Source organism: Scardinius erythrophthalmus, assembly GCF_964197995.2.
Source record: "Scardinius erythrophthalmus genome assembly, chromosome: 23".
In the NCBI taxonomy this organism is placed as follows: Eukaryota; Metazoa; Chordata; class Actinopteri; order Cypriniformes; family Leuciscidae; genus Scardinius; species Scardinius erythrophthalmus.
The window spans coordinates 9,667,380-9,693,714 of NC_138243.1; the positions used below are offsets into that span (position 1 = coordinate 9,667,380).

General features: G+C 38.7%; 3 protein-coding genes across 4 annotated transcripts; 1 reads left to right on the top strand and 2 right to left on the bottom strand.

The window, feature by feature from the left end:
• Positions 1-11,520: 11,520 nt before the first annotated feature.
• isl1b (ISL LIM homeobox 1b) lies at positions 11,521-16,002 on the bottom strand. The gene is made up of 6 exons (XM_081353749.1): positions 15,894-16,002; positions 15,582-15,765; positions 14,503-14,747; positions 13,263-13,540; positions 12,017-12,145; positions 11,521-11,920 (listed from the first exon to the last, which is right to left on the bottom strand). Exons 1-6 carry the CDS (start codon positions 15,913-15,915, stop codon positions 11,804-11,806), a joined length of 975 nt encoding a protein of 324 aa, XP_081209875.1. The 5' UTR covers positions 15,916-16,002; the 3' UTR covers positions 11,521-11,803.
• Positions 16,003-17,224: 1,222 nt separating this feature from the next.
• golph3b (golgi phosphoprotein 3b) lies at positions 17,225-22,017 on the top strand. 2 transcript variants are annotated; one of them, XM_081354404.1, is made up of 5 exons: positions 17,225-17,358; positions 17,461-17,687; positions 18,084-18,215; positions 18,295-18,409; positions 20,128-22,017. In XM_081354404.1, exons 2-5 carry the CDS (start codon positions 17,475-17,477, stop codon positions 20,550-20,552), a joined length of 885 nt encoding a protein of 294 aa, XP_081210530.1. In that variant the 5' UTR covers positions 17,225-17,358; positions 17,461-17,474; the 3' UTR covers positions 20,553-22,017. The 2 variants fall into 2 exon arrangements, with proteins under 2 accessions (XP_081210530.1, XP_081210529.1); XM_081354403.1 differs by having other exon boundaries at positions 17,225-17,687.
• Positions 22,018-24,105: 2,088 nt separating this feature from the next.
• Positions 24,106-25,304, bottom strand: pmaip1 (phorbol-12-myristate-13-acetate-induced protein 1; the record flags this gene model as incomplete). The annotated part of the gene is made up of 2 exons (XM_081353868.1): positions 24,106-25,200; positions 25,292-25,304. 2 exons carry the CDS (start codon positions 25,302-25,304, stop codon positions 25,076-25,078), a joined length of 138 nt encoding a protein of 45 aa, XP_081209994.1. The 3' UTR covers positions 24,106-25,075.
• Between the last annotated feature and the right edge of the window lie 1,031 nt (positions 25,305-26,335).

Below are 26,335 nucleotides of genomic sequence, written 5' to 3' on the forward strand. Positions count from 1 at the left end.
AGAATCTCTCAGCATGTGGGTGTGTTGTCTTAAAGAGTGGCGCTGGCTAAAGGCTCACATGAGGATCTTTATGGCTAACGCATGAGCCAGGAAATGGCTCCAATATGGGCTGGAGTGGAGGTCTTCACAGCTGACCTTTCTGGAATGATTTAAAGCTCCTGTCAGCGCAGCTCAAGCTCTTCGATGTGTGAAAATCAGCAAGCGAATGTTTATTTCTCTTTTTAAGGCCTGTTAATTGGTTTTTCTACTTCCATTATTGAAATGATCTGTGTTTTCTTTGATGTGAGCAGCAGGAGCTAGAAACTAAATAAAGAAATACGTAAACTTTTCATTGAGAGTTATGACAGCAATTATCATTGATTTACTTGTCTGCATTTGCGTTTCAAGTTTCCGCTTAGGCTCATCACCAGTTATGATACTCTCATTACTCTGTAATGAGCATAGTGAATGAAATACTGATGTTTTAGATGAGCCGTTCATGTTCTAGTCAATATGGGTGTTTCTTCAGCTGTTTGGCATGGGCTTGTGCACACTTATAAATAGACTAATCTTCCTTAAAATACATTTTACACTCTACTAGTTATTTAATCTGTCCAACTGTGTATACAAGCATCTGTCATTTTTTTTCCTGGAAGTCATTTCCACCACAGTGTAATTTCCATCACATGCAAAATAATATATTTTACAGTATTAACAGTATTTTGTGGTGGAAATTACTGTTGTTATATTGAAATGAGTTATATTCATTTTATTTTGGTTATTCAAGTTTAATACATTAACAATTCTTATTTTTTATTTTTTCATATAAGACAAATAATAAAATTGACATTAAATACATGCTTTTGAAATGAAGGAAAAATACATGATTTTGAAATGAATATATATATATATATATATATATATATATATATATATATATATTAATGTCATTTTCATGCAACTAATGTTAGTTTTTTTACGTTAATCTGTCTATAGTGTGATAGCTCAGAGACAGCATATAGGAAATAAGAGCATTATCCTCTTGTAAAGGTCTTCGTGCTTCTTAATCTTGGATAACACACAAATATGTTACCAAAATGGTCAGGGAGGCAAGGCATTTGGATGTGACTGTTTATTCAGGACCTTGTTTACACAGGACATATTTCAATACCTTTTGGGGATAGTTCCTCAAGGGGATTGTGGAGATGCAACCTCTGAATCATCCAACCTCTCCTTTCCTCTCAGTTTCTTTCTCTCACTCACAGAATTTGGCCAAATCAGATTAGGCTGTAAAACCCCTCATCAGAGCAGTCTGCAGCGCACAGGAATCATGCTGTGCCATTACTGCAGAACAGGCTAAACAAAACGTCCCTGAAAGGCCCGTCCTTCCTCTGAACAGTCTGCAATCATCAAAACTATCATCATCGATAATGAGTGCAGCTGGAAGTGGAATGGTTTAATAGTATACATATCTGTAGTTCTCACACAACTGCTGTAGATATCAGTTACACTGTCGGCCACGAGGGGCAAAGGCTGAGCTTTCTGCCCACTGTGGGAACACATGTGTGAGATGTGCATTGCTTCTTATTTGTCCTTCCTCTTCCTGTCTCTTTTTTTTCATCAATTCTGAGAAGAAAAAAACAGACTGATTCTGCTGGTCTAGTTTAAATTAGTTGTGCTGCTGTCCCATCAACAGTTTAGCTGGTGGCCCTCTAAAACAACTAAATAGAGCAGCTGTGCTAGGAGAACAGCTAATTGCATTAGGGTAACATTTTATTTTATTTTATTTTATTTTATTTTATTTTATTTTATTTTATTTTATTTTATTTTATTTTATTTTATTTTATTTTATTTTATTTTATTTTATTTTATTCAGCAGCAGAGTTAAATGTGATGCAACAGGCGTGTTCCATCTATGGAGTTCAGTTTAAAAATAGCAAGTGTTTAGTCTGCCATCTAGTGGCCGCTAATGTTTTTACACAGCAGGCTGTTTAGTGTCTGCTTCATTTCGAGCAAAACCAGCTGCTTAACCACAGGACATGCAGCTTAAAATAATGTTAACAGTGTACATTTGTTGGCACAGTATGTTTTCTTTGTTTATTTTATAACATAAACGTTGCCTGAACCTCGTGTTCTGGCTGGGGTCTCAGATTTTGTTTTAATAGCTCAAAAACATAGGCCTACTTGAAGGTACTATGTAACTTTTTTGTACAAAAAACAAAACAAAAAGTCAATACATCATAAATCCTTCTTCCAAAACATGTTTGGTATTACACTGATTCACTGTGGTAAGCCTATAGACGAATCCGGCGAAACTACCGGAAGTAAGCGGGCGCCATTACTGAGCTGTTGCTGGGTAGCGTTGCGCCATTGCCTCCTATTGGTTTGGTTGCGTCCACTGGAATAAACAGCCCGCGATTTACGACTGTCACTAACGTTACATCTACAACTTTACTATTCTTCCTCTGCAGAGTTATTTGAACAGTATAAGTGTTGTTAATGGTCTGTGAAAATCGGACAGGTCCTTTAAGAACTAATTTATCATCTGGTAACGTTAGAGTGTGCATTATTTGACCAACCCATAGGCTACGGAGCTTAGATAATTTTTTTGACCCTCTATCAGTGACCTGTAGTTGGCATTTTGTTGATCATCGGATGCCAGGCGAAGGAGAAAATACTCTTAAATACCTTTAAAACAACCGAAGGGGCGCGTTGGGGCAGTAGTAGCATTACTGTATTTGCTTGACTGTGACTCTGAGAACCAACAACGCTAGCAGTTAGCTGTACCTTACCCTTTCCTTTTGAAATGTGAAAATGAGATAAATAATGGTCACAAAATAAAAACATGAATTCGTTTATTTGATATCATTAATTTATTTATTGTTGCCAAATGGACAGATCTTTTAATAGTTTCCTCGTTAGCTTGCCTAGCTACCATAGTTATTGCCAAGCTTAAGCTATTTTCATAAATAATCTGTAAGATCGTTTGTACCTTCATATGTGACTGGAGGCCACTGTCTAACATCATCAACCCAACAAGTCATACTGCCTGGCTGTAGCTGTCATCGAGGGTGCGTTTGCGTTATCACGGAGGTTTGTTTACATACTAGTAACAGCTCAGTAATGGCGTCGCCACAAGATGGCAGCCTACACAGAACGCTCGTCGGATTCGTCTATACGTGATTTTGTTTTAGAACGGGCAGGATGCTTTTTGCAGGAAATTGTGTTGGCTATGTCACTCGTCTGTGCGTGTCTTGTCATATCTAGAAAAGTTCCCCCAGTTACTTGACGCATTGGGAGTAACATAGTTAGGTTAGTTGTCACAACCAGAGTTTACCGAAAATTCTCTGTTAATGACGATTTTTTTTTTTTTTTTTTTTTTTTTGCATTGACATGAAAAATCTGACAGATATTACACTGAGGGTGAGGTGTTTTAATTATGCAATTCTCACCCCTGTCCACTGGCGAGTGCGCTCTTGCTGACTATCAAGTTAATGGTCAACGAATGGCTTTTCTAGTTACTTGTGTTACAAGCTGTTTTATTGACGTCTTTCTGCAGTTGAAACACTGATCGAGCAATTACATGAGAGACATGATACAGATTTCGGTAAGTAGGACTGTACTTTTCAACATTTTCTGATGTTGATTCAAGTTTATTTCGTTCTGTAACAGTAAAGGGAAAGAGATGATCGCGTTCACTAGCGCTTCACTTCGCTTGAACTGAGGCACACATTAAATTTTATTTATTGTTAGAATTTTTTGATAAAATGGACAGAATTTGAAAGCTTAGACTTTGTTTCATATAAAAGTAACAAAGCACAAAGCATATTGCGATTTATTGGACAAACATTCATGATGAAACCTAAAAAGCGACTGAAAACGTATAGGTTTCGACTTTAACCTCTGTTCCCTGAGAACAGGGAACGAGACACTGCGTCAATTGACGTTAAGGGGGAACGCCTTAGGCATGACAGGTGTCTGAAATTACTATCAAATCACGGCAATCCTATTGACCGGCGACAGCCCATGAATCATTAACGTGCGACCTGGAAGTATACAAGGGTGCCTTGTAAACATGATAATCACCTTTTCGTCTGAAGGGACTGTTTGGTAGGCAGGCCCCTTGGCATGGCGAAAAGACACAGTGTCTCGTTCCCTGTTCTCAGGGAAAAGAGGTTACAGTCGTAACCTAGACGTTCTCTTTCGGAACCACAGCTTCAAATTTAGAAGGGGATCCTTCTAGGGAATGTAGCTAGGGAACCCGAAGGAGCCCCAGCCAATCACTATTCAGGGGAACATACTCACCCGAAATGCCACCAGGAAGGCCTGACCTGGCGTCACTTATATTGGACACTTCAGCCTGGCCAACTTCCTGTCTGTCCGAAGACAGAGCCTCTAGACACTTGCCTTTATGTAAGGCATCCAACCCGAGAGACTGCGAAGCTGACAGTGAACCACTCGGCCCAGATCTCAGAGATGGGGTATCCCGGAGAGCATGATTTAGCATAGCGCTTAAAACCCTTGCCAGCGAGTGGAGTTTCTCTGCTTGATCCACGGATCTACCCAGCATTTGTGTTTCAAAACACTGAGGAGGTCTGAAAAGGCCTAAGGGCTGATCTAACTGGGAGGCTTCACAAGAGGCCTATGATTGTCTGACCAGACTCAGGAGGCCGAGTACTCATAGTGACCCTCAATGAGGGGAGCACATGGTCTGCCTGGTAGGCAAACCAGGCTGTAGGCTAGATAGAAGAGGTTCCGGAAAGGAACAAGTAGCAGAAAATTACCATTAGTCATGCTAGGGCGCAAGCTTGCCTTCAGAAGCTGCCTGCATAGGCTAGCTGAACTGATAGCTAGTGGCCACTAGCTGTCAGAACCCAGTGTCGCTGGGAAACCACTTACAAGGAGGCCTGGTAAGGCCTACTACCTGATAACCAGAGCGCTGGCTACCTTGTGCACGTATTTGGGAACTCACCTTTAGGGAGGCCTCGCCTTCCTGGCAGCCAATAAAGCTAGCTGTGCAGTTGCCCATCCTTGGGACTTCGCCTTCAGAGAGTCCTGATGAGGCCTACTACCTGATAGCAAGCTAAAAACTGGTTATTGCTATGAACCCTGATTCCCGGTGTCAGTCCCAGGGCAGTCCCCTGACCATCAACACCACTGTATACCCTGTCACTCAAGACTTACTTAGAAGATTTGAGAGGCCTACTAGGCCTGAAGCAAGTCAGTTCTGTCAGCCAAATTCATACTGCCGGGGACTCGCCATCAGTGAGGTCTAGTTGGGCCTGCTACAAACATATACTGTTGGAAACCATAATACACCAACACAAATATTGAGGCCACCCACAGGAGGCCTAATAAGGCTAGCTAGCTGGTCGCAGCTATAATGTATGTCCCACAACGTTAGGACTCCCTTCCGAGAAGGCCTGTTTAATGCCTACTACCTATCAGTGAGTCTACTGCCCGAACTACTAAGGCCAATCACCTGAGGTAAGCTGGCCTACAGCGCCCTCTTGGGGGCTGCCCAGTCAAGGAGGCCTACTGAGGCCTACTACCTAACAGCGCAGCCTTCGTTGGCAGATAAGCTGTTTACACAGCGCCTACAGCATCCTGGTACCTAATCATATTGCCCATGGCAGTGTACTCAGCAAAAAACGCAGCACCCTTTAAGCAAGGGGAGTACAACATACACCACTCTGCCTCAACGGAGACCCCAGAGTCAGGAGCCTACCTAGTCAGGAGAATTTTATCTGCACCCAGCCTAGGGGGAGTGGGGTCTATTCTGGCGGCCCAAATCCATATGCTAGTTCTGCACAGAGGGGTCGGGTAGACAAAACCCAGTCTCTTTGTGAGGCGAAAGACGGCCTAACCCTGCTCAAGAAAGACCCATTGTAGCGGGGAGGCCTTATTGAGGCCTTACCCAGGTTCTTTATAAATCAATCCTCTGCATCAACCTGCATTACTCTTCTCGCCCCAGAACGCAGAAAGGGGGCGGGCCTTGGCCTAACAACTCCCATGGGAGGAGGCTGTCATATAGGGATGCTAAAAACCTACATTCACAAAGTGAAGGGCCAGAGGCAGAAATGCTTTAGCAGAACGCCTCCACTATCCCTAGCATAGCCTAGGCCAGCTACAGAGCCGGCCCTGGTGAGGGCCAGCCTGTAAGCATAGATCTACCTGAGGGCTCGGAGGAGCCACAGAATTTTTTTTTTTCATACGAGGGGCTGCAGAACTGCTCAGCCTACTGAAAACCCAAACAGAGCTCAAGGGGGCGATGTACTCAGGACCAAAAATGTCAGACGGTCCTGTGGGCCAGACATAAGATCTATCTGAAGCTCTAGCGTCAGTCTATACTCCAAAACAAAATAAAAAAAATTTTGAGAGAGAGAGAGACCAACTACTCTACCCTGAGGTGGCTAATAGCCCGAGGGCTAACACAAATGTGTGTAGAAAAAACAAGCGGTAGCATAAACATTCCCATTCTTCTTTCTAGAATGATGTTCTACCACTTAACTCTCCGCTGATATCATATTTCATATTTATGAGCGGCGGCCTCAAATGCTCTCACCATGAGAGAAAGCCTAAGCTATAAACATAGTTTTACAACTAGAATGAGCAGTGGCACACCTTGCTTTATCTTACATATGACAACAAGGGAAGCCATCACATACTCACAAAAGAAGCCCATACAGCCCATACATACAATGGTTCTTCTCTCTGTCATTCTAGCCACCTAACAGGGGAACTTCAGGGGCCTAATAACCAAAAATGTTTACCTTACCTTATGCCATTGACATGACCCCAAAACTCTATACAGGGAAAGAGGTCTGTAGAGAGATACATTTTAGTGTTAGTTGCACACAAAAATTACTCTTAAAGAAGACCAACTCAGCTCACCTGCGGCGTGCAAAGTGAAGACACACCAGACAGTTCTTTATGAACATGGGATCTACCACCTTTACATGCCTAAAAGAAGAAGCACTCTCACTAACCAAGCCGAGGCGGGCCATCAGAAAATTGTTCTCACCAGCCTCAGGCCTGATGTAAGAAGCGCCTGGGGAGTCTGGGAAGAGAGGAGAGGGCAAGATATAATTATGCCATCAGGGGGGCCACCACCTAAACATCAGCATACACGCTCCCGATAAATGATTTGTTATTAAAGCATTAACATTCACAAACCACTGTTAATTTAACATAAAACAGGCTACTGCGTGCATGGTTTGGCATGACTGAATGTGTGCAAAGTGCAGCCGCAGCATGCTCTGTGTTGCCAGACCTGTCAGACCTTGCCTTTCTACTGGCCAATGTGCCCTTAGAACAGGTGTCCAGGCATGTTGTTGTTAAAACAGATGCGCTGTGTGCAATGGGCGTGCAGCTTCGGGCTCCTGGACGGGATCCTGACTGCACTGGCATTCCAATTGCCTGGAGTTGCTGGCAGTGCTGTTCACCCTGTGCCGATTTCGACAGTTGCTTCAAGGAAAGCATGTGTTGGTCAGTACAGACAACTCTGCAACTGTTGTGTAAATCAACCGGCAAGGCAGGGTACGCTCACGTCACATGTCACAACTCGCCCGCCAACTCCTCCTCTGGAGTCAGCAATGGCTCAAGTCGTTGCGCGCTGTTCACATCTCAGGCAAGCTCAATCGTGCGGCCAACGTCCTGTCAGGACAGCTCATGTTCACATGCAGGAGAATGGTGACTCCAAGAGGTCCAGCTGATCTGGAGTCGTTTTGGGGATGGGTCCCTCGGCATGGATGCACTGTCACACAGCTGGCCCTGGGCCCTACGCAAGGATGAGGAGCAGAACTTGATGGTTGTGCCCTACTGATCCACCCAGACCAGGTTTTCGGACTTGATGCTCCTCATGACAACCCCACCCTGGCGGATTCCTCTGAGGAATGACCTGCTTTCTCAGGGACAGGGCACCCTATGGCAGTCGCGTCCAGACCTCTGGAACCTCTACGTGTGTTCTCTGGATGGGACGTGAATGACTTAATTGGCCTACCACTGGCGTTGGTGGACACTATCTCTCAAGCTAGAGCCCCCTCTACCAGGCGCACTTATGCTTATGCGGAAGACCCCTGGAAATGCCCGATCACCTCTGAGCTTTCCTTCTTGCAAGAGAGGTTGGAGCGGAGGCTGTCCCCCTCCACCTTGAATGTATAGGTTGTCACCATCGCAGCACATCACGATGCAGTTGATGACGTCACTTGGAAAGTACGACCTGGTCATCAGGTTACTGAGAGGCTACAGGAGGTTAAATCATCCCAGACCGTGCCTCATTTCGTATACGTTGAACATGCTGGCTGAATGGGTTACTATTGTAACCCCCGTTCCCCGAAGGAGGGAATGGAGATGTTACGTCTCTCCTGCCACAGCCCTGAACCACCGCAGAATGGCCGGGATCCCTGTCTCGGCTCCTCAGCAAAACATGAATTAGAACTCTGGGTAGGATTGGCTCGGCATTAAAACCTCATTTGGCCAATGCCCATTGGCTCGTTTAGTTACCACTCGAAGGCGATTGGGCTCCCAGGCGAGACCCCGATACTTCAGTCGACGTAACATCTGTTCCCTCCTTTAGGGAACGGGGGTTACACTATCAGAAAAAAAGGTACAAAAGCTGTCACTGTGGCGGAACCTTTTCAAAAGGTACACCTTTGTACCTAAAGAGTGCATATTAGTCCCTCAAGGGTACATATCGGTGCCTAAATGGTACATATTAGTACCCTTTTGAAGGGTACTGTCCCAGTGACAGCTTTTGTACCTTTTTTTCTGAGAGTGTACATTAGTAACCTAGACCTTACATAGTGTACCTTTACACCTGAAGTATCATGTCGATACTATAAGTCATAGGAACATATAGAAATTGAAGGGAAAACAAGGGGTAATTTTAAAACATCCAAACATGAAATTAACCACAATCTATTTCACTGTAATAATAATTAGATGTAGTTATGATGGAATAAAATTAAACAACCCTAACCCTACTCTAACCCTAACCCTAGATGTAGTTATGATGGAATAAAATTAAATACACTGAGAGATTCTTCAGAATATCTTTCTAATATGTATGTTCCACAGAAGAAAGAAAGCCATTCAGATTTGGAACAATGAGGGAGTAAATGATGATTTACATGATTTACATGATTCCAAAATTCTCATGTTTGGGCAAACTATAAACAAAGAATATTCATTTCAGTCAAATTTTGTAAATAAGTATGTTAGAGATCTCAAAATTCTCACTCTTTTTTGTAACTTGATGAGAAGAAAAATATCAGGGCAAAGATGAAAGCTTTGAGAGCAAAAAAACAGATTTGATCCATTAATTAATCTCTTTCTGTGAGGATGAATTGCCCCATTGAAGTGCAGCACTTCTTTCATTATTTGATCTAGAGCACAAAGGTGTCTGTATGGGGTTCAGAGCCGAGCAACAGTATAAAGCATACACAGTCTTTTCAATTCACCTACATCGAGTCTAACAACCGAGTAATGTGGCGAAATAGTGAATGAATTGATCTGAATTTTATTACCCATGTCTCATAGTTAAAAAACATTTTGTTATAAACATGCAATTTCGTTTGCCCTGAGTGGAAATTATGTAGACTAACTAAAAAAATGTAAAAATAAATAAATAAATAATCTATCATAGAAATCACTTCAAAGAAAGATATCTTTATAATTAAAAGATATAATTTCTATTTAATATTTTTTACCATGGCCACTGCATATTAATGTACTTCATGATTTTAATTGAAGTTGTATTTTAACATCAACCCATTTTTGAATTGTTTTTCATTAAATATTTGTCTCACTGCTTTCTGTTTGGCAGGTGTAATAAGCAAATAGTAATAAACGACTGCTCAAATTTGTCTTTATATAAAAAAACAAAAAATACAAATTTCCAGGCTTGTGATAGAAAATGTTGAAATTCACAATGAAATAATAGCCAGTGCTATTACCAAACTTTAGACAAAATGAAAAAGTACTAAGGGACAGAATTTTTAATAAACAATGAAAATGAAAATCTACAAATGACAATCCAATGAAAACTCATTTATATTATTCATAATAAAAAAGAGACTTATAATGCAAACAAAGTACAGTTTACAAACGAAAATATTATAAAATGTTAAAAATAAAAATAAATGGTTGATCAATATTTCAACATCTAGTATGTCATGCTAATACCACTTTTTACTTTCCTTGTTTCTGCACATTTGCTAAATTAGCATTTTAATAAAAGCTTCTCAAAGACGTGGATAATTACGGTTGAGGCTTGATATTTCTCACTCAGTTTTGTAAGTTAACAATAAATAGGTGGGGGCAAAGATGAAAGCTGTGAGAGCAAAAAGCAGAGATTTGATCCATTAATTCATCTCTTTCTGTGAGGATGAATTGCCCCGTTGAAGTGCAGGAGCTCTTTCATTATTTGATCTAGAGCACAAAAGGTTGAGAGCCCAGACCAATGGTATAAAGCAGCATCTCCAAACAACATCTTTTCAATTCACTTACATGCTCAACAGCAGAGAAGTGGGGCGAAATAGTAGATGCATTGATTTGATTATATTCAGTTCAAAACACCGCTCCTACATAAGAAAGAGGTCCTTCAAATGAACCCACACTGCAAAGAGGAACAGTCCTAAATATGGAAACCTCACTCACTCAAGAACAAAACATCTTTAGGACTTTTAGACCAACAAGGCATTCAGATTTCAGCCGGTTTAAAATGTTGCTTATTAATAGCTGATTGGTTTTCAGAAATGAATGTCTCTCTCTCTCTGACAATGGACTGACCATCATGGTCTGACATTATTTAGATTAAATTTTGGTCAGAGAAATATATATATATATGCAAGATGTCTAGGCCACAATGACAGCTGAACAGCAGGTGGATTTGCAATATTATTACATTAGATTTCAAGAAATAAATACAATAATTCTATAATAAAATATAAAATACATGAATTTGGACAATTCATAGTTTAATTTCTAAGTTAGAAACACAAAAAGAGACACACAGGTTCATAAAACCACATATCCAATACATTGGAAAATAATAATAACCAGAGCACTAATACTTTGTCACATTCTGTCCTGGCATGAAAATCCTGAGATTATGAGCTTTAAACACAATAATTGAATATTATCTTAATAACATACTAACAGACTTGTGTGCTTCTATACTAACGTTCACAAGTTTTGGATCAATAATATTTTTACTTTAAAGAAATGGAATACTTTTATATTGTATTCAGCAAGGATGCATTCTATTGGTCAAAATGTACAGTAAACACATTTATAACGTTTAATATTAAATTAAAACATTAATTGTTCAAATACATTTCTATTTTAAATAAACACTTTGTCCTGTCTATTGATTAAAAAAAAGTCATGAAAAAAAGTATCATGGTTTGCACAAAAATATGAAAAGCTGAAAACAAAACTGTTTTCAGCATTGATAATAATAATAATATTGTTTATTGAGCCATCAAAGAGCCATCAAATCACATTAGAATGATTACTGAAGGATCGTGTGACACTGAAGACTGGAGTAATGATTTAATCAAAGGAATAAATTACATTTTAAAATATATTACAATAGAAAATATAATACAGTAATACAAATAATATATATACTGTATTTTTGGTCAAATAAATGTAGCTTGGTGACTTTTCAAAAGCCTTACCAACCCCAAACTTATGAATGGTACTGTATATAAAGAAGTCCTTCATCGTTTTCACAACTATCAATCATTGGCTGTTTAGTCAATACTATATTCCCGTTGGTCCTGAAACTGCAGCCTCCGGTATTGCAGGAATACTGTGTTTACTCGCTGATGTCCGTGGCACTTGTTGTCAGGCTGTTGGGTGTGTCTGGATAGTGAGCCGATATTGACACAGCTTCACTTCCAGCAGAACAAGGGCCTTCCTTTGATAAAGAAAGCTGAAAACCAAATCCAAACAAATGAACAATAGTGCAAAAATGATGTATCCATTACACAATGTTAGTAAGTAATCTTTTGTGTATCCTGATCTTTACCAATTGCTGGTATGATCTGTGATCAGCATTCTTTTGCAGAATAAAGTCGGTCAGAAGTTTCCATGGGGGGCTCATCCTCATGTCACTGTCCTGGCTCTCGGGACTGGCCAGCATTAGATCCTCTGAAACCTTTCATCAAGACCAAACAACAAACACCACTTCAGGTTTATCCTGCAAACTGTTCTCTGTTACAGGATCTCTCATCGCTCTTGATTCCGGTAAAAAAATACAATAAAATGCATTCAAATTTGTCATTGTACTCATATACACTACCGGTCAAAAGTTTGGAATAATTATGATTTTTAATGTTTTTGAAAGAAGTCTCTTCTGCTCACCAAGGCTGAATTAATTTGATGAAAAATACAGTAAAAACAGTAATATTGTGAAATTTTATTAAATTTTATGAAATTTTTTTACTTACACTTTTGGTAGTGTATTACAGTTTCCACAAAAATATTAAGCAGCACAACCTTTTTCAGCATTGATAATATAAAAGTAAATGTTTCTTGAGCATCAAATCATCATATTAGAATGATTTCTGAAGGATCACGTGACACTGAAGACTGGAGTAATGATGCTGAAAATTCAGCTTTGATCACAGGAATAAATTCTGTTTTAAAATATATTAAAACAGAAAACCTCTATTTTAAATTGTAATAATATTCCACAATATTACTCCTCGTTTTCTCGGCTCCACCTGGGATCATAAAAATTACATTTTGTTTTTATATTTAGTTCTGCCTTGAATAAGATATTTCACATAAAAGTAGTTTACATGTAGTCAAGACAAAGTGACCCTGTTCAAAAGTTTACACTTGATTCTTAACACTGTGTGTCATTACCTGGATGATCCACAACTGTTTTTTTTTTTTACTTGATGGTTGCTCATGAGACCCCAGTACTAAAAAATGAAGATCTTTAATCAAAATAACAACAATTTCCACCAATCATCCAAAAGTGAATGTAGTGTGTTGCCTTGAACATCAGCTTTCGATCATCCAGGTAACAACACACAGTAGTCTCCCTCTAATCTGAAAATGATTATCATTCTGCAAAGGGTAAACTTGTGACTTCAGCTGTACATATATTTAATATTGCCTTTCAAATTACCTTTGGTGCAATAAACAATCCTAAAAAGTGTCTTTTTCTTGCTCAAGACACATTGAGAAATAAAAAAAAATGTTTAAATCCTTTTTTTCCTGGAAAAAAATCCTATAACTGGTCCTGCTATGTGTAAGTCCTGTACCTGCTCACTCGCCAGACGACCCTCGAGCTGCGTCTGTGTGTGTCTCATCATCACACTTCTTTTCTTATCCTTGCATCTCTTGTTCTGGAACCAGACGCGAATGACCCGAGGACTGAGGCCCGTCATTTCCACGAGCTGCTCCTTCATGAGGGCGTCGGGTCTGGGATTGGCACTGTAACACGTCTGGAGCATGCGGAGCTGGGACTCGCTGAGAACCGTCCTCACGCGAGTGGCTCTCTCGGACCTCGAGGACCAGGACGCGGAGGATTTCATGCCGTCTGTGAAAGACACGCTTTACCAACATCACTCGTTTACATACAGCAATGTTGAAATGTGGTTGAAATAATGCAGTTGTTGTTTCAACATAACATGAAATAACATCTAATGCTAAATGGCTGTAAAAAGGTTAACAAATTTTTTTATAAATCAATTTATTTTAAATTTAAGACATTGAAACAACATCACAGTAGCACAGCTAACAGGGCACATTCTGGCCAGGTTCTTACAAAGTTATGAGCAGACATTCTTCCAGTAACATTAATAAAATGTTCGTTCAAAGTTATCTGGTCTTTAATGATGTTCTCAAACCGTTAGCTCAAAAATATTATTTATACATCATTAATGAAAGTTTTTTTTTCCTAAGCGTTTTAGTTCAAGCATTTTTTAAATGTTGTTTCGGAATGTTTTTAGAACGTCCAAAAGTAGCATTCCCATAATGTTTATAACATTGTAAAATTGAATGTTTCCTTAAAGGAATAGTTCATTTAAAAATGAAAATTCTGTTATCATTTACTCACCTTCAAGTTGTTTCAAACCTGTATGAATTTATTCTGCTGAACACAAAGGAAGATATTTTGAAGAATGTCATTAGTTTGACTGTAGCCACTGACTTCCATAGTAGGAAAAAAAAATCCTATGGAAGTCAATGGCTACCGCAACTGTTTGGTTACTGACATTCTTCAAAATATCTTCTTTTGTGTTCAACAGAAGAAGGAAACTCATACAGGTTTGTAACAACTTGAAGGTGAGTAAATGATGACAGAATTTTCATATCTGGTGAACTATTCCTTAAATTGGAATGCAATATATATATATATATTTGTCAGCTGGGATCAACATTGATTCAATTTGCAAAACGAAATTCAACAGTGATTCAACCTCGAGGTATGATATAGGTTCACATGTGAATAAACATTTAAATGCTGGCTGGGAAGCTTGTCCAGAAACTCTGTAGACTTACCGGATGGATCAGCAGTCTCCTTCTGTTGGTTATTTGATGCACACTTTAATTGATGAAAACACTCATGATGGTCTGCACAGAGCAGTTGACCGTCCCGCAGAACATACTCATCTCCAGGGAGTAACGGACGATTGCAGCTCTCGCATCGAAAACACTGGATGTGATAAATATTCACTCGTGTTCGCATGACATACTCCTCTCTGACGAAGGCTTTGCGGCATCTTGCACATTTACTGCTGCACAATCTGACAGAGAATATGGGGGGGGGGGGGAATTTATCATATAAAACAGCACTTTACTACATTGTGTGTGTATATATATATTGCAACAAATGTATATGTAAATGTATATGTATCAAAAATGCTGAATGAAATTGCTGAATTTTTCTTCCAACACTTTTTTAAAACTTTTTAAAAAAGTTTTTTAAAAGTTCTTTCAATGACTTTACCTTAACTTATTTAGTTAGAAAACGGGGTCACACTTTATATTAGGTGCATGTCTTTATACTTACATTTTAAAAAAATTGTTAGACAATGTACTTGTCCTGTTTTGCATGTTTTGTGTTCATGTATTACAAAACAGTTTTGCTGCTGTTGAGGTGGGATATGAGTAAGGTTAGGATAGGTTTGATGGTATATGGGTAGGTTTAAGGGTAAGGGTAGGATAAGGTGTAAGAGTTTATCGTAAAAAAGTTGCTGCCTTAAAATTTTAAGTTCAATCAACTCGGATGTTTCAGTCATTTCAACTTGAATTACATTAAACTGACTTTAAAAAATTAGTTGAATCATATATATATATATATATATATATATATATTAGATTTTAAAATTTCCAGTTAAAGCAATGTAAAAAAAAAAAACAACAACAACAAAAAAAAAACCATATGTCGTCATAACTTATTGATCATATAATTTTGTATTATTTAAAATGCCACAGCCAGGTATTTTTTTTTACATACACGTAAAATCATACAACACGTGCATTGTACCAACTGATTAATTTAAATGGTAGTTAAAGACAAGTGGGACAGAAGCTGTAATAAGTAGGCCTAGTTGTGATGAGCAAAGCTTATGCTGTACCTGTGCTCTTTACAGAAGGTTTTCCCGTCTCTGATGAAGCAGGTGCGGGACTCGTCCAGACACTGATGGCACTCGGCGCACCTCAGACACTGCGCGTGCCACTCCAGATCAGGAGAAACCCGCAGGATGAAGCGATCCAGGATCTGATGCCCACAACCAACGCAGGATGAAATCAGCTCATTTCCTTTAATAACAAGTATAAGCCTACATTATTTATATTTCTAATCTTTTAATTGTGGTGACATTTCAAAATACAAATACACATCTCATCTTACGCTGGCCTATAAGTTGAACTTTTGAATGACAACTTACTGTTCTGTGGATCTCCCATCATGTCAGGAAGCAAATGTAACGTTATCTTCTAAGTGATAGCCTGCCTATTAAACACTAAAGAGAATGAACTACACATCTACAGGGCCACTAATGAAAGTCTGGCTCGCTCCTTTTTATTTATTTGATGTGACGTGGTTGCAGGAGCACCAATCAGGCGCTCACCCGCCACCGGAATCCCCGCCCTCTAACACTTAGACACGCCCACAACAGGTACCACACATCAGGTACCTGATGATGTTTTAGCCTATATATTAACAAAGAAATAAGTATAGAAGATAATTGCTTACGTCGTAATTATATTTCACGGGTTTTATATCTAACTAAAATATTTACATATTAAAGAAAACTGATGATAGATTTGAATAGAAAGATTTGACTATTGAAGTTCGATTCACATCTAGGCTAACTGTTGTAAGCATTATATTTGTATTTCCAAATTACACGTCTTAAAGTCCCCATGAAATCAAAATTGAAGTTTATTTTGGCTTTAATAAGTCTTAAGCTAGTGTGCTCCAAAACAATGACAAAATTCACATTTAGGAGATATAAGTGTTTAAAACGTACAGTCTCTCACTTCCGCCAATGGAGCAATGATTTCGATGACATCACTCTGCACTTCAGCTTCTCATCAGACATTCTGTCAAATCAAACGCTCTCTTGAATCTAAAGCGCCCCGCCCCCTATAGCCTATAAATAAACCTGAAGCTGCATCACACATTTATTGTTTTCCAGTGAATGGCACAGTGTAATATGCTTTCCATTGGGGTGAATGAAGTCTGGTTCCACGTTATCTTTACTGGTTACCAATAGGCTAGATAAAGATTTATTTGTTTGCTCAATCCTGGTTCCATTCTGGAATATATAAATGAATAAAATATAATAAAGTTTAATTTACTTATTTATCTGATCATAGTTGTGTAGCCTAAAGTGATCATGTATATTAGGTTGTCACACAAAAAGAAAGAAACACATGCAACTTTCAGCGTTAAAATATGGTTATGAAAATGAAGCCTAACATGAACCATTAAGGTTGTATAGGCCAAACTAACCTTCCTAGAACGTTATTGTTTTGTTTCCCAAAAATAACGATAAGGGAGAGTTATGTTAACGTTAAGGGGACATTCTGTGTTTATCTGAATTCGTGACTTAAAACTAAGATTTCATTGATTTCTATAAGCCTATTTTTATTTGCAGGGGCGGCAATGCAAAAATGGGTTCAATTATAGTCGGAACACTGTTTAATTTATTTTGATTAATGATAATGATAAAAAAGTGTCATCTATAAATATGAATTTGTCACCCACAGCGTCAACGCGCAAACGTTCACGCAGACGTCACATTACATGCGTCATCGCGTCATCAACGTCCGCCATATTGAATAAGGAAATAAGAGTGGAAGAGGCGGAACGTCCCGGATGCATGTAAACATCCACGTCAACAGAAAGTATATTAATGAAACAGTTATAGGGGCACGGAACAGCGTGAATATAGACATTACCTGTCGGATGTATAATTAAAAGACTGTTAAACACACTGGTGTTTTTAGGCTTCTGCAAAACAATGACTTCGCTAACGCAGAGAAGCTCGGGCCTGGTGCAGAGACGGACCGAGGCCTCGCGTAACGCCGCCGCCGCGGACAAGGAGAAAATCCCCGGAGAGGATGAGGACGAGTCCCGCCGCGGAGAGGAGGAGGAAGAAGACAAGGGAGACTCCAAAGAAACACGGCTGACCCTGATGGAAGAGGTGTTACTGCTCGGACTGAAGGATCGAGAGGTTCGACGTGACATAATGTGTCTTTGTTAACGTTAGTCAAATGGTCGCCAGGAAGCGGCTAGTTAAGATGAGGACTAGATAAATCCTGTTAAACGACACAGATTAAGTGTCTTAAGAACAGCTGTTTGGAGACCTTCGCCATTTAGCCTGTTAGGAGGGTCCCAGTCGTGCTTTTCCAGTAAAATATAGCAAGAAAGCATAGGCCTCTAAGTGTTCTGTCGTAAATGTGAGTTATGTAACTCTTTATAACTAACTGTTACCCTGCACAGAACATGATAGGCAATTCTTGTTACTGTCATATAAAACTAATGCCGTCCGCACCATTTATGTATTTTCATGTGATGTCTGCCGATGTTGTTAATAGAATAATAACTGAATAACTTCTGTCTGTCTTAGGGTTACACGTCGTTCTGGAATGATTGCATATCATCTGGTCTGAGAGGGTGTATGCTGATCGAGCTGGCCATACGAGGACGCCTGCAACTGGAGGCTTCTGGGATGAGGAGGAAAAGCCTTCTGTCCAGAAAGGTGTGTGTGAATTCATTTATTTATTTATTTTTTGCTATTTACACTTCATCTTGACTCTTTATACTTGATTGTTCATCAGGTTTTGTGTAAATCTGATGCCCCCACTGGAGACATGTTGCTGGATGAGGCATTGAAACATATTAAAGAGACTCAACCTCCAGAGACGGTCCAGAGCTGGGTTGAGTTGTTAAGTGGTGAGTTGTGAATATATTTGACGCAAAGTTACTTATTTTTAGGGGTAAATTCACAGTTCCAAACCTGTATGACTTGCTTTCTTCTGTGAAACACAAAGATATTTTTAAAAATGTTTCATTGGGATTTTTGATGAAATGAAAGTCAGTGGGATTCAGTGTTGTTTCAATCCCCTCTGACTTTTGTTGTTTAATCAAAAAAGTTGAAATATTCTTCATAAACTTTTGGAACGACATGTAAATGATGGCATAATTAAAAAATATATATTTTTTTGCCTTAAAATCAGTGTGAAACATTGCAAACAATTTTACTTCTGTGATCTGATTCATTTCAAACAAAATAAAATAAAAAAGTGCGGTTAGGGATATTCATTTAGTTTTTTTTTTCCTAACCGACAACCGAAACTCGTTAACCGATAAGTTTGTCAAATTAGAATTAAATGTAATTAGAATGGTTAAGTGTGTGTGCCCCATTTATAAATAACAAAATTTGTTTTCCAGGGTTTAGTTTTACATGCGCAAATAGCAGAATAACAACAGAACATGAGGATTCATCGTCACATCATGCACCTGCAGCGCTTCTGTGAACAGAGAAAAACAGAATAAAAGCATATTTATAATAGGAATACATACGCAAAATAGATTTCACTTAAATATTAACAGATTAACAAAATAAAAGAAAAAACTGTGACAAGTAGGAGCCTATATGATGAGTCTCGGTTCATTTTTGTGACCGAGACGGCACAAAGCGCATCCTGTTTGTTTTCTTTAATTTACAAAAGCGCAATGTTTTGTTTTTATTGTAAGTGTACAGAAATAAATGTAAACAGTTTCTAATGATGTCTTACTCTTATCTGCATTACCATAATGGGAGTTTTCTAAGTTGTTTCCACTGTTTAAGTGACCATTCAAGTGATTTCGCTGGCACCTCACGTGCGCACACAACACGTCAGCTCAAAATAAATAATAGTTTAGCATCCAAATACATTATGAATTTGGACACATCTGGATTTGTGCAGGCTAAATGAGCCCAACGCCAGTTTCAGTTTTGCTTTTAATTAATACATTTTAGCTGGATGTTTATCGCTACTTTTATAGTTCATTTTTGTTCTGTTCTATATACCGTTAAATTTAAAGGATTTAATATGGATTGAGGAAAACTAAATTAGCCTATATGTACGTTTATAGTGTTTTTAATATTTGTAAACAGTACAAAATATAGTACCGGTATTTTTTGCATTAATGTAATAAAAAAAATTCGACTTTTTTTAGTTTTTTATTCTCAAAAGCTCAATTTTAAATGTGTAGAGTTTTTTTAACCATGCTGCAAACGTTTTCAAAATATCTTGATGAATTGCGTTTAACCGCAAATCATCCGTATTAACCGTATTTATCTTAAAATGAATTCATTTCGGTTAACCCGGTTAATTATGAGCAGCCCTAAAGGTGGTACTTGATTTTTTTATGCTGGGAATTAATTGGATAATCAAAAGTGGGTGTTGCGTAACAGAATGAAGCCCAATGGTTGGAGGTGTTGGAAAAATAAGAGGAATTTGTGGCACCATCCAAAATGAAAGAGTTATTTTGATATAGCGGGGTATTTTAGATGTCATGTTGACTTTAAGCTTTGTTGATTCAAATATGCTGCAAACATCAAAAAGTACTAGAAATGGATCATTCCAATTCTAGTCAATTTCAAAGGCCCTTTTTACATTCTTTAGGTGAAACTTGGAACCCGTTGAAGCTGCACTACCAGTTGCGAAACGTCCGAGAGCGTTTGGCTAAGAACTTGGTGGAGAAGGGCGTCCTCACCACGGAGAAGCAGAACTTCCTGCTTTTCGACATGACCACCCACCCGCTCACCAACAACAACATCAAACAGCGGCTGGTGCGCAAAGTCCAGGAGGCCGTCCTGGAGAAATGGGTCAACGAGCCCCAACGGATGGATAAGCGTCTGCTGGCTCTGCTGTTCCTGGCACATTCCTCTGACGTCCTAGAGAACGCCTTCGCTCCTCTGCTGGACGACCAGTACGATCTGGCCATGAAGAGGGTGCGTCTGCTCCTGGACCTCGAGCCGGAGGCCGAGGCTGCCAAGTCGGGCGCCAACGAGCTGCTGTGGGCGGTGGTGGCCGCTTTCACCAAATGAACCTCCAGAGTAGAGAGAAAGGGACTCGACTTTGTGCTCATGGCATTGGACTCGGACCACTGGCCCCAAGCTTGGTTGATTCGGACTGATTTGGTGATGGTGATGATGGAAATACAATTTTTGAAGGAGATGATGATGACACTTGGAAAGGGACGGCTTTTTCTCATTGTCACAGATCTGACTCTGACCTTCACAAAGGTGTTGCCCTGTCTACGTCTAATGGCCAATAGTTGCTACATGATTGCAATTCACTGTGAGGCTTCTTGTAGTTCATGCACTTAGATCATAAAGTTCATGTAAGAAGAACGAAAGTGAGCGCATTGAAGGAGGTGTTTTGTAAAGGGTCTGTTTCCCTGTACTTAACTAGGCCGTGACTCTAATCCTAATTCAGATCCTGGTATAATTCTACAGTAATCTCAATCTCCATGTATCTTTGAATAAGGAGCCACTACTTCCGAACACACGGGCTTGATGATCCTTGTCATGGTTTCAGTTGCTTCTCCATATTCAGCAGGAAATGTTCCGTGAGCTTCTGATACCTGAATTGGGTCTTGAATTAACAGAAAATAAACCATTTCACGTTTAAAAAGACTGAAATGCAAGCATCAGTTTTTCTCCGGTGCTTTAAAGATAAAATGACCCTTCTTCCTTGCAAGTCTTCTTTCCAGAAATCCACTCTTTCCGAATGCTCGAAGAATAAAAATGTTCAAATGTGTGCTAATAATATTGGTTTAAATTCAAAGACAATTTGCTGGCGATTCTCATCAGCCTGTGTATAAAGTGACTAAAACCTGATAGTGATTGTTCTTTTACTCACAGCCTTTTTGTTTAACTGATCAGGAAATCCAGTTCATCTATTCAGCCCAAGATTCACAGCTATATTACTTCAATCTTACGATTGGTTTTGTACTGTAACGCACCACAAACAGGTCAAGGAAGCATTGAGCTCACGTAGATTCCAAGTCAAACATCTGGGTTTAAGTTGCCTCATAACTTTCATCCATTTCATGCAAATGCCAGTCAAACACTAGCAGAGCCCCGACATCAAGGAAGGCTTTCATTCCCGAGGCCTGTCCATAGTGATCACTGCATTGATGTAGCCGTCTCTCGCCTCATATGTATGTTTCATTCATGTCATAATATCTCCTCTTGCTATATTTCCAATTTTTATACTATGTTTTTAATCATTTTTATTTTGTTCCTTCCTTTAGCTGTTAGCACAATATTTGCAGGAGTCAATTGTCATGTTTTTGGTTGTCTTCTGTCCTGAAAGAGGACTGGTAATGAACGGGGTAGGGATATGCCCTTCCAGTGAAAGAAGCAGGTGTTTGACATGTTTATTTTCTGTTAGTAAAAAATACGTAATGAGCTGTAAAAAATAGAGATGGTGTGAAATGGATGCCCTGATTTGTACATCTGCTTTTTATCATATAATAAAGGAATATCTTTAAGTGCCTGAAAGGGATATGAATATTAGCTGTCCTCGTTCTTTAAGTTATGTACATTGCGCTTAGTTTTAGTGCTGTGTGACTGTTTGGTTCTGGTGTAATGATTCAGTCAAATCTGGTTTGTTGTATGTCGAATGCTTGAACGTATAGGGGATTACCAAGCCACGATGATACATACCAGAGCACACATTGGAGACCATAACCTCGTGAATGCTTGCGCTAGAAGGTAAAGCACCGCAGTGAGGTTTTTCCTCCAAACGCATCATGCAGTTCCGACGAGATTGAACAAGTTCAACCAGTTCAGTAAATTAATGTTGATTCAGAAAACGATCTGACGGTTTTGCTGTATGTTCTTGATTCACAATAAATGTCCGACTCATAAGAGTCGATTATTCGTGAGCAGACTTTACTCACTGGTTGCTCTGTATATTTTTGATTCACTTTTAAAATGGCTCATACAAGTCACCAAAACAATCTCATGGCAATTGGTAAGTTGTACATTTTGGCGAATTGGTGGCTATTTATATGAATCTGTGCGATCTCATTTGTATGTTTTTGTAAGATTTGCTGTAGGCTATGCTCCAGTGATTGTTGTTGAGGGGTGGAGCTTGCAGTTTACGTCGTATACATAGTGCTGTCAAATCGATTAATTGCATCTAACATAATATTTGTGTTTGTGTATATATTTATTTATATACACAAACACAAATATTATGTTAGATGCAATTAATATTTGTGTTAGTGTATATATTTATTTATTTATATATATATTATATATTTGTGTGTGTGTGTGTGTGTGTGTGCACTGTATATAAACACATTTTGAATATATACAATATGTGTAGCCTAGTATTGGCCCCGGGGTTTTCAAAGTGGGGGCCACTAGGGGGGCCGCAGCAAGTTGGGGAAAAAAAAGTTAAAAAACGTACAAATATTTGTTAATATGAGTATTGTTATGAAATAGCATTATAATAATTTGTTGTATAGCCTATCTGAACATTATAATTTTAATGCTAATCATTTAGATATAGATCGGCTGGTGACCGGAATTGGCCGATTTTCACGTAATTTTCAGTTTTATGCCGGCCAAAAGCACTTTGGGCGCCGCATGATTAACATCGCGTAACATCAGCATCACGTGCACACGGAACACACATGTAGGAAACCTTGTGAATTACGGCCGTTTCAGACCGCAAGCGCGAGCGTGCATGTTCAATGAGTGCATTCACACCGGGAGCAGGAGCAGCGCGTGAGCGTCAAGCAGGAGCGTGAAGCGGGGGTTTCGGCACCGAGTCTAGTTTTGCTGCGCTGCTCACGCTCAATTAAAGTGAAAGCACACTTTCGAGGGACAAAATAAATATGATTTCACACAAAAAGTACCTAAAATGCACATAATTTGCATGTAGGCTATAGTGTGTTTTAACAAGAACTGGAGTAGGCTATGTCAGAAAAAAAAATGAAGACTCAAAAATATTTATAGAAAATTTACCTATTTAAACTTGTTTTTATTAGGCTAATCAGTTTGGGTAAAAGTGGTGTTTTTTTAAATAAATATATATAGAAAATAAATATTTGTGTGTGCTGTAAAGTGGTTAGAAAAAATTAAATGAATCGGCTAAAATCTGCATCGACAGGTCAAACTCAATGACAAATCGGAATCGGCATAGAAAATTGTAATCGGTTATGATTGGCTAGTATCAAACACCATCACATCTGATGTTCACCGATGTTTTATTTATTTATTTCTACATTTGCTGTAGTAGCCTATTGTCGATGGGTTCAATAACACATCCTGCAAAAGGGGGGTCTTGGCTAGAACCTAGTGGTATTTGGGGGGCCTTGTCATGGAAAAGTTGGGAACCCCTGGTATAGGCTACACAGACATACACACACGCAGACATTATAGGCTAATATATAGGCTACACATATATTATGTAAACACACAATCTCTATGTTAGATGAAATTAATCGTGATTAATCTATTTGACAACACTAAAATTTCATTCAAAATCACCCCCTCATTAAATAGGCCATTTTCCTGTGAAAAAAAAAAAAATTAAAACAAATCTTATAAATAGGCTACATTTGAGGAACCAATTACACACATGCAAGCAGTTTATTTTAGTAGTCTTTGTCATATTTAATCAGTTTCAGAAAACACCAGGAAAAAATCAGAAACAGAAAGTAAACATTTCATTTGCTTACAGGAAGTTGTTTAAGGCTTACTGCAGGTCGATTGTCACGCAATCACATGATAAGTAACGTCATGTTACCTGTGAATTATAGATTTACATACTACAAATAGCCTATATAAATAAAAAAAATAGTTTTGACAAAAAAAGTTAGATATTAGCAAAATACCAATGTTTCACAAGACAACCCGAAATACATTTACAATGAAGTGCTTTAAAAATCTTTCCTGAACTCCTGAACGTGTGTATCATAGCCTACTGGGAATTATTCACAAAAGAATAAGCCAAATACAATTGCAGGTCCTCAGAATATAATATACAGTGCTTCCTAACAAATATTTGGACACTTAAAACAATTACTGCATTAGATATAAAATATCAAGCAAGTGGCATAACTCAGACTTTTACCCAGAAATACCTTTTCTAAGTTTTTTTTATTGTTATTTTTTTATCCTGGTCTCGAAGTCAGTTCCCCCCAGTATGAAATAGGCTACACTTTATTATCATTAGACTAGGCCATAAGCACAGGACATCCATTTCGCGCTATATCTCTATTGAGTAGCCTATTGTTGACTAAATTCAGAATTGTTAAGAAAAGAAGTCCAGTTGTAAGCGAGCTCCGCGATTCGACCCGATGAATGAAAACTCCTCCGGTTCAAACCCCCTCAGAGAAACAGCCAAGAGACAGATGGTCTCAGAATAGCACAGAAATGGTCCACAGTGTGTCGATGTCCTCGCGGGCCATCCTCTCCATGTCTTCGTCCCGGAAATCCATTCCTGTTCAACTGTTTGTTGTTGTGGTTTTTGGAAGACGACGCACCTCGTCTTCAGAATTGAATCCTCTTCAGATGTCAGGTGTACGTTGGTTCGGATTCCTTGTTTTTCAGCTTTTCCCGTCGTTCTGCATCCTCTGGAGTGCGATTATGAGCTCCAGTAACTTGTATTTCCAATCTAAGAGATCTCCAATTTTGCGCAACTGCTGCGCGCACTCGACAACAGCGGCTTGCTCTGTATGGGCAAGAAGTGAAACTCGTTACGTTTCAAGTTGTAATCATAGGTATTTTTAAATATAATGCTTGTTTGAAACATATTGATTTACCTTTCTTTGCCATTTCAGACCGTGAGTTTGTTTTCGGCAGTGTGTTCAAAGACTCAGACTGGATGAATGATCAAGCGCTCGTTCCTTCAGAAGCGGCTGACTGCAGTGATATCACTTCTCTGAATTATTGTTAGCCTCTGCTCTTAAATAGCTGACTAGTGACGTGTAAACAACGTGACCAAGAATTCCCGTCGACGTGGTATTTGCATGTCCAGTTTCCGTGTTTTTACATTTCATCTACCTGTTCTTCATCAGATCAGATGAAGGCTGTCCCATTGAACTGATAAAATGACCACCTTATGCACTCACATAAGCCTACTGTACACTGTGTACATTGTGAGAACGATAACAGAGACTGTAATTTCTTCTGAATCTGTACTGTAGCCTATACAGCATCTACTTGTTTTTTTAGAAACCATCACTGAACCGCAATAACACGATAACATGACCTTATAAAGACTAAAACATGGGGAAGATGGGGAAGTTTAACAACAATGTTTATTCAGCCTATTTTCAATTGTAACATATTTAGATAGCATATAAGTTTATCATGTAGCCTACGTTAATGCATCACTTAATGTAGGCTATTAGTAAGTGAAATAAAAAGAAACATTTGCTAATTTAGATGTCATTGCACAAAATGTCAAATTATGAAAAGAGGCCATCTAATTATCGAGACAGCTGAACTTTTACAGAATATGACTTTTAATATTCTTAATATGTTTTTTAAAGTGTCATTTGTGTAAAATACTAAATGAACTGTGCTATATGCGTTCAGCCAATTTAGTTGAATAATTCAATAGCCAATGACAAAGCATGCAGAATACCATAAATATGATTCTAAAACTTATGTATTTTATGACTTAGCCTATATATGAATATTTACATATTGCACATTTTTTAATTGAAGATATATTGCAAGATTATGAATTTAAACTGAATGATTTAACTCAATTAGGTTTTAATGAATCACAAATATATCTGAAATGTACATAAAACTGCGGAATTATTGGAATAACCCCTGAAAAAGAATAACGCTTTATA

Excerpts from the sequence above, each read along its gene's own strand:
- isl1b (XM_081353749.1), bottom strand. The coding sequence starts at position 15,915 with ATGATGGGAGATCCACAGAACA. Across the intron at positions 14,748-15,581 it reads ACCTTCTGTAAAGAGCACAG|ATTGTGCAGCAGTAAATGTG; the intron begins GTACAGCATAAG and ends ATTCTCTGTCAG. Across the intron at positions 11,921-12,016 it reads ACAGATCATACCAGCAATTG|CTTTCTTTATCAAAGGAAGG; the intron begins GTAAAGATCAGG and ends TTTGGTTTTCAG.
- golph3b (XM_081354403.1), top strand. The coding sequence starts at position 17,475 with ATGACTTCGCTAACGCAGAGAAGCTCGGGCCTGGTGCAGAGACGGACC. Across the intron at positions 17,688-18,083 it reads TCGGACTGAAGGATCGAGAG|GGTTACACGTCGTTCTGGAA; the intron begins GTTCGACGTGAC and ends TGTCTGTCTTAG. Across the intron at positions 18,216-18,294 it reads AAAGCCTTCTGTCCAGAAAG|GTTTTGTGTAAATCTGATGC; the intron begins GTGTGTGTGAAT and ends ATTGTTCATCAG.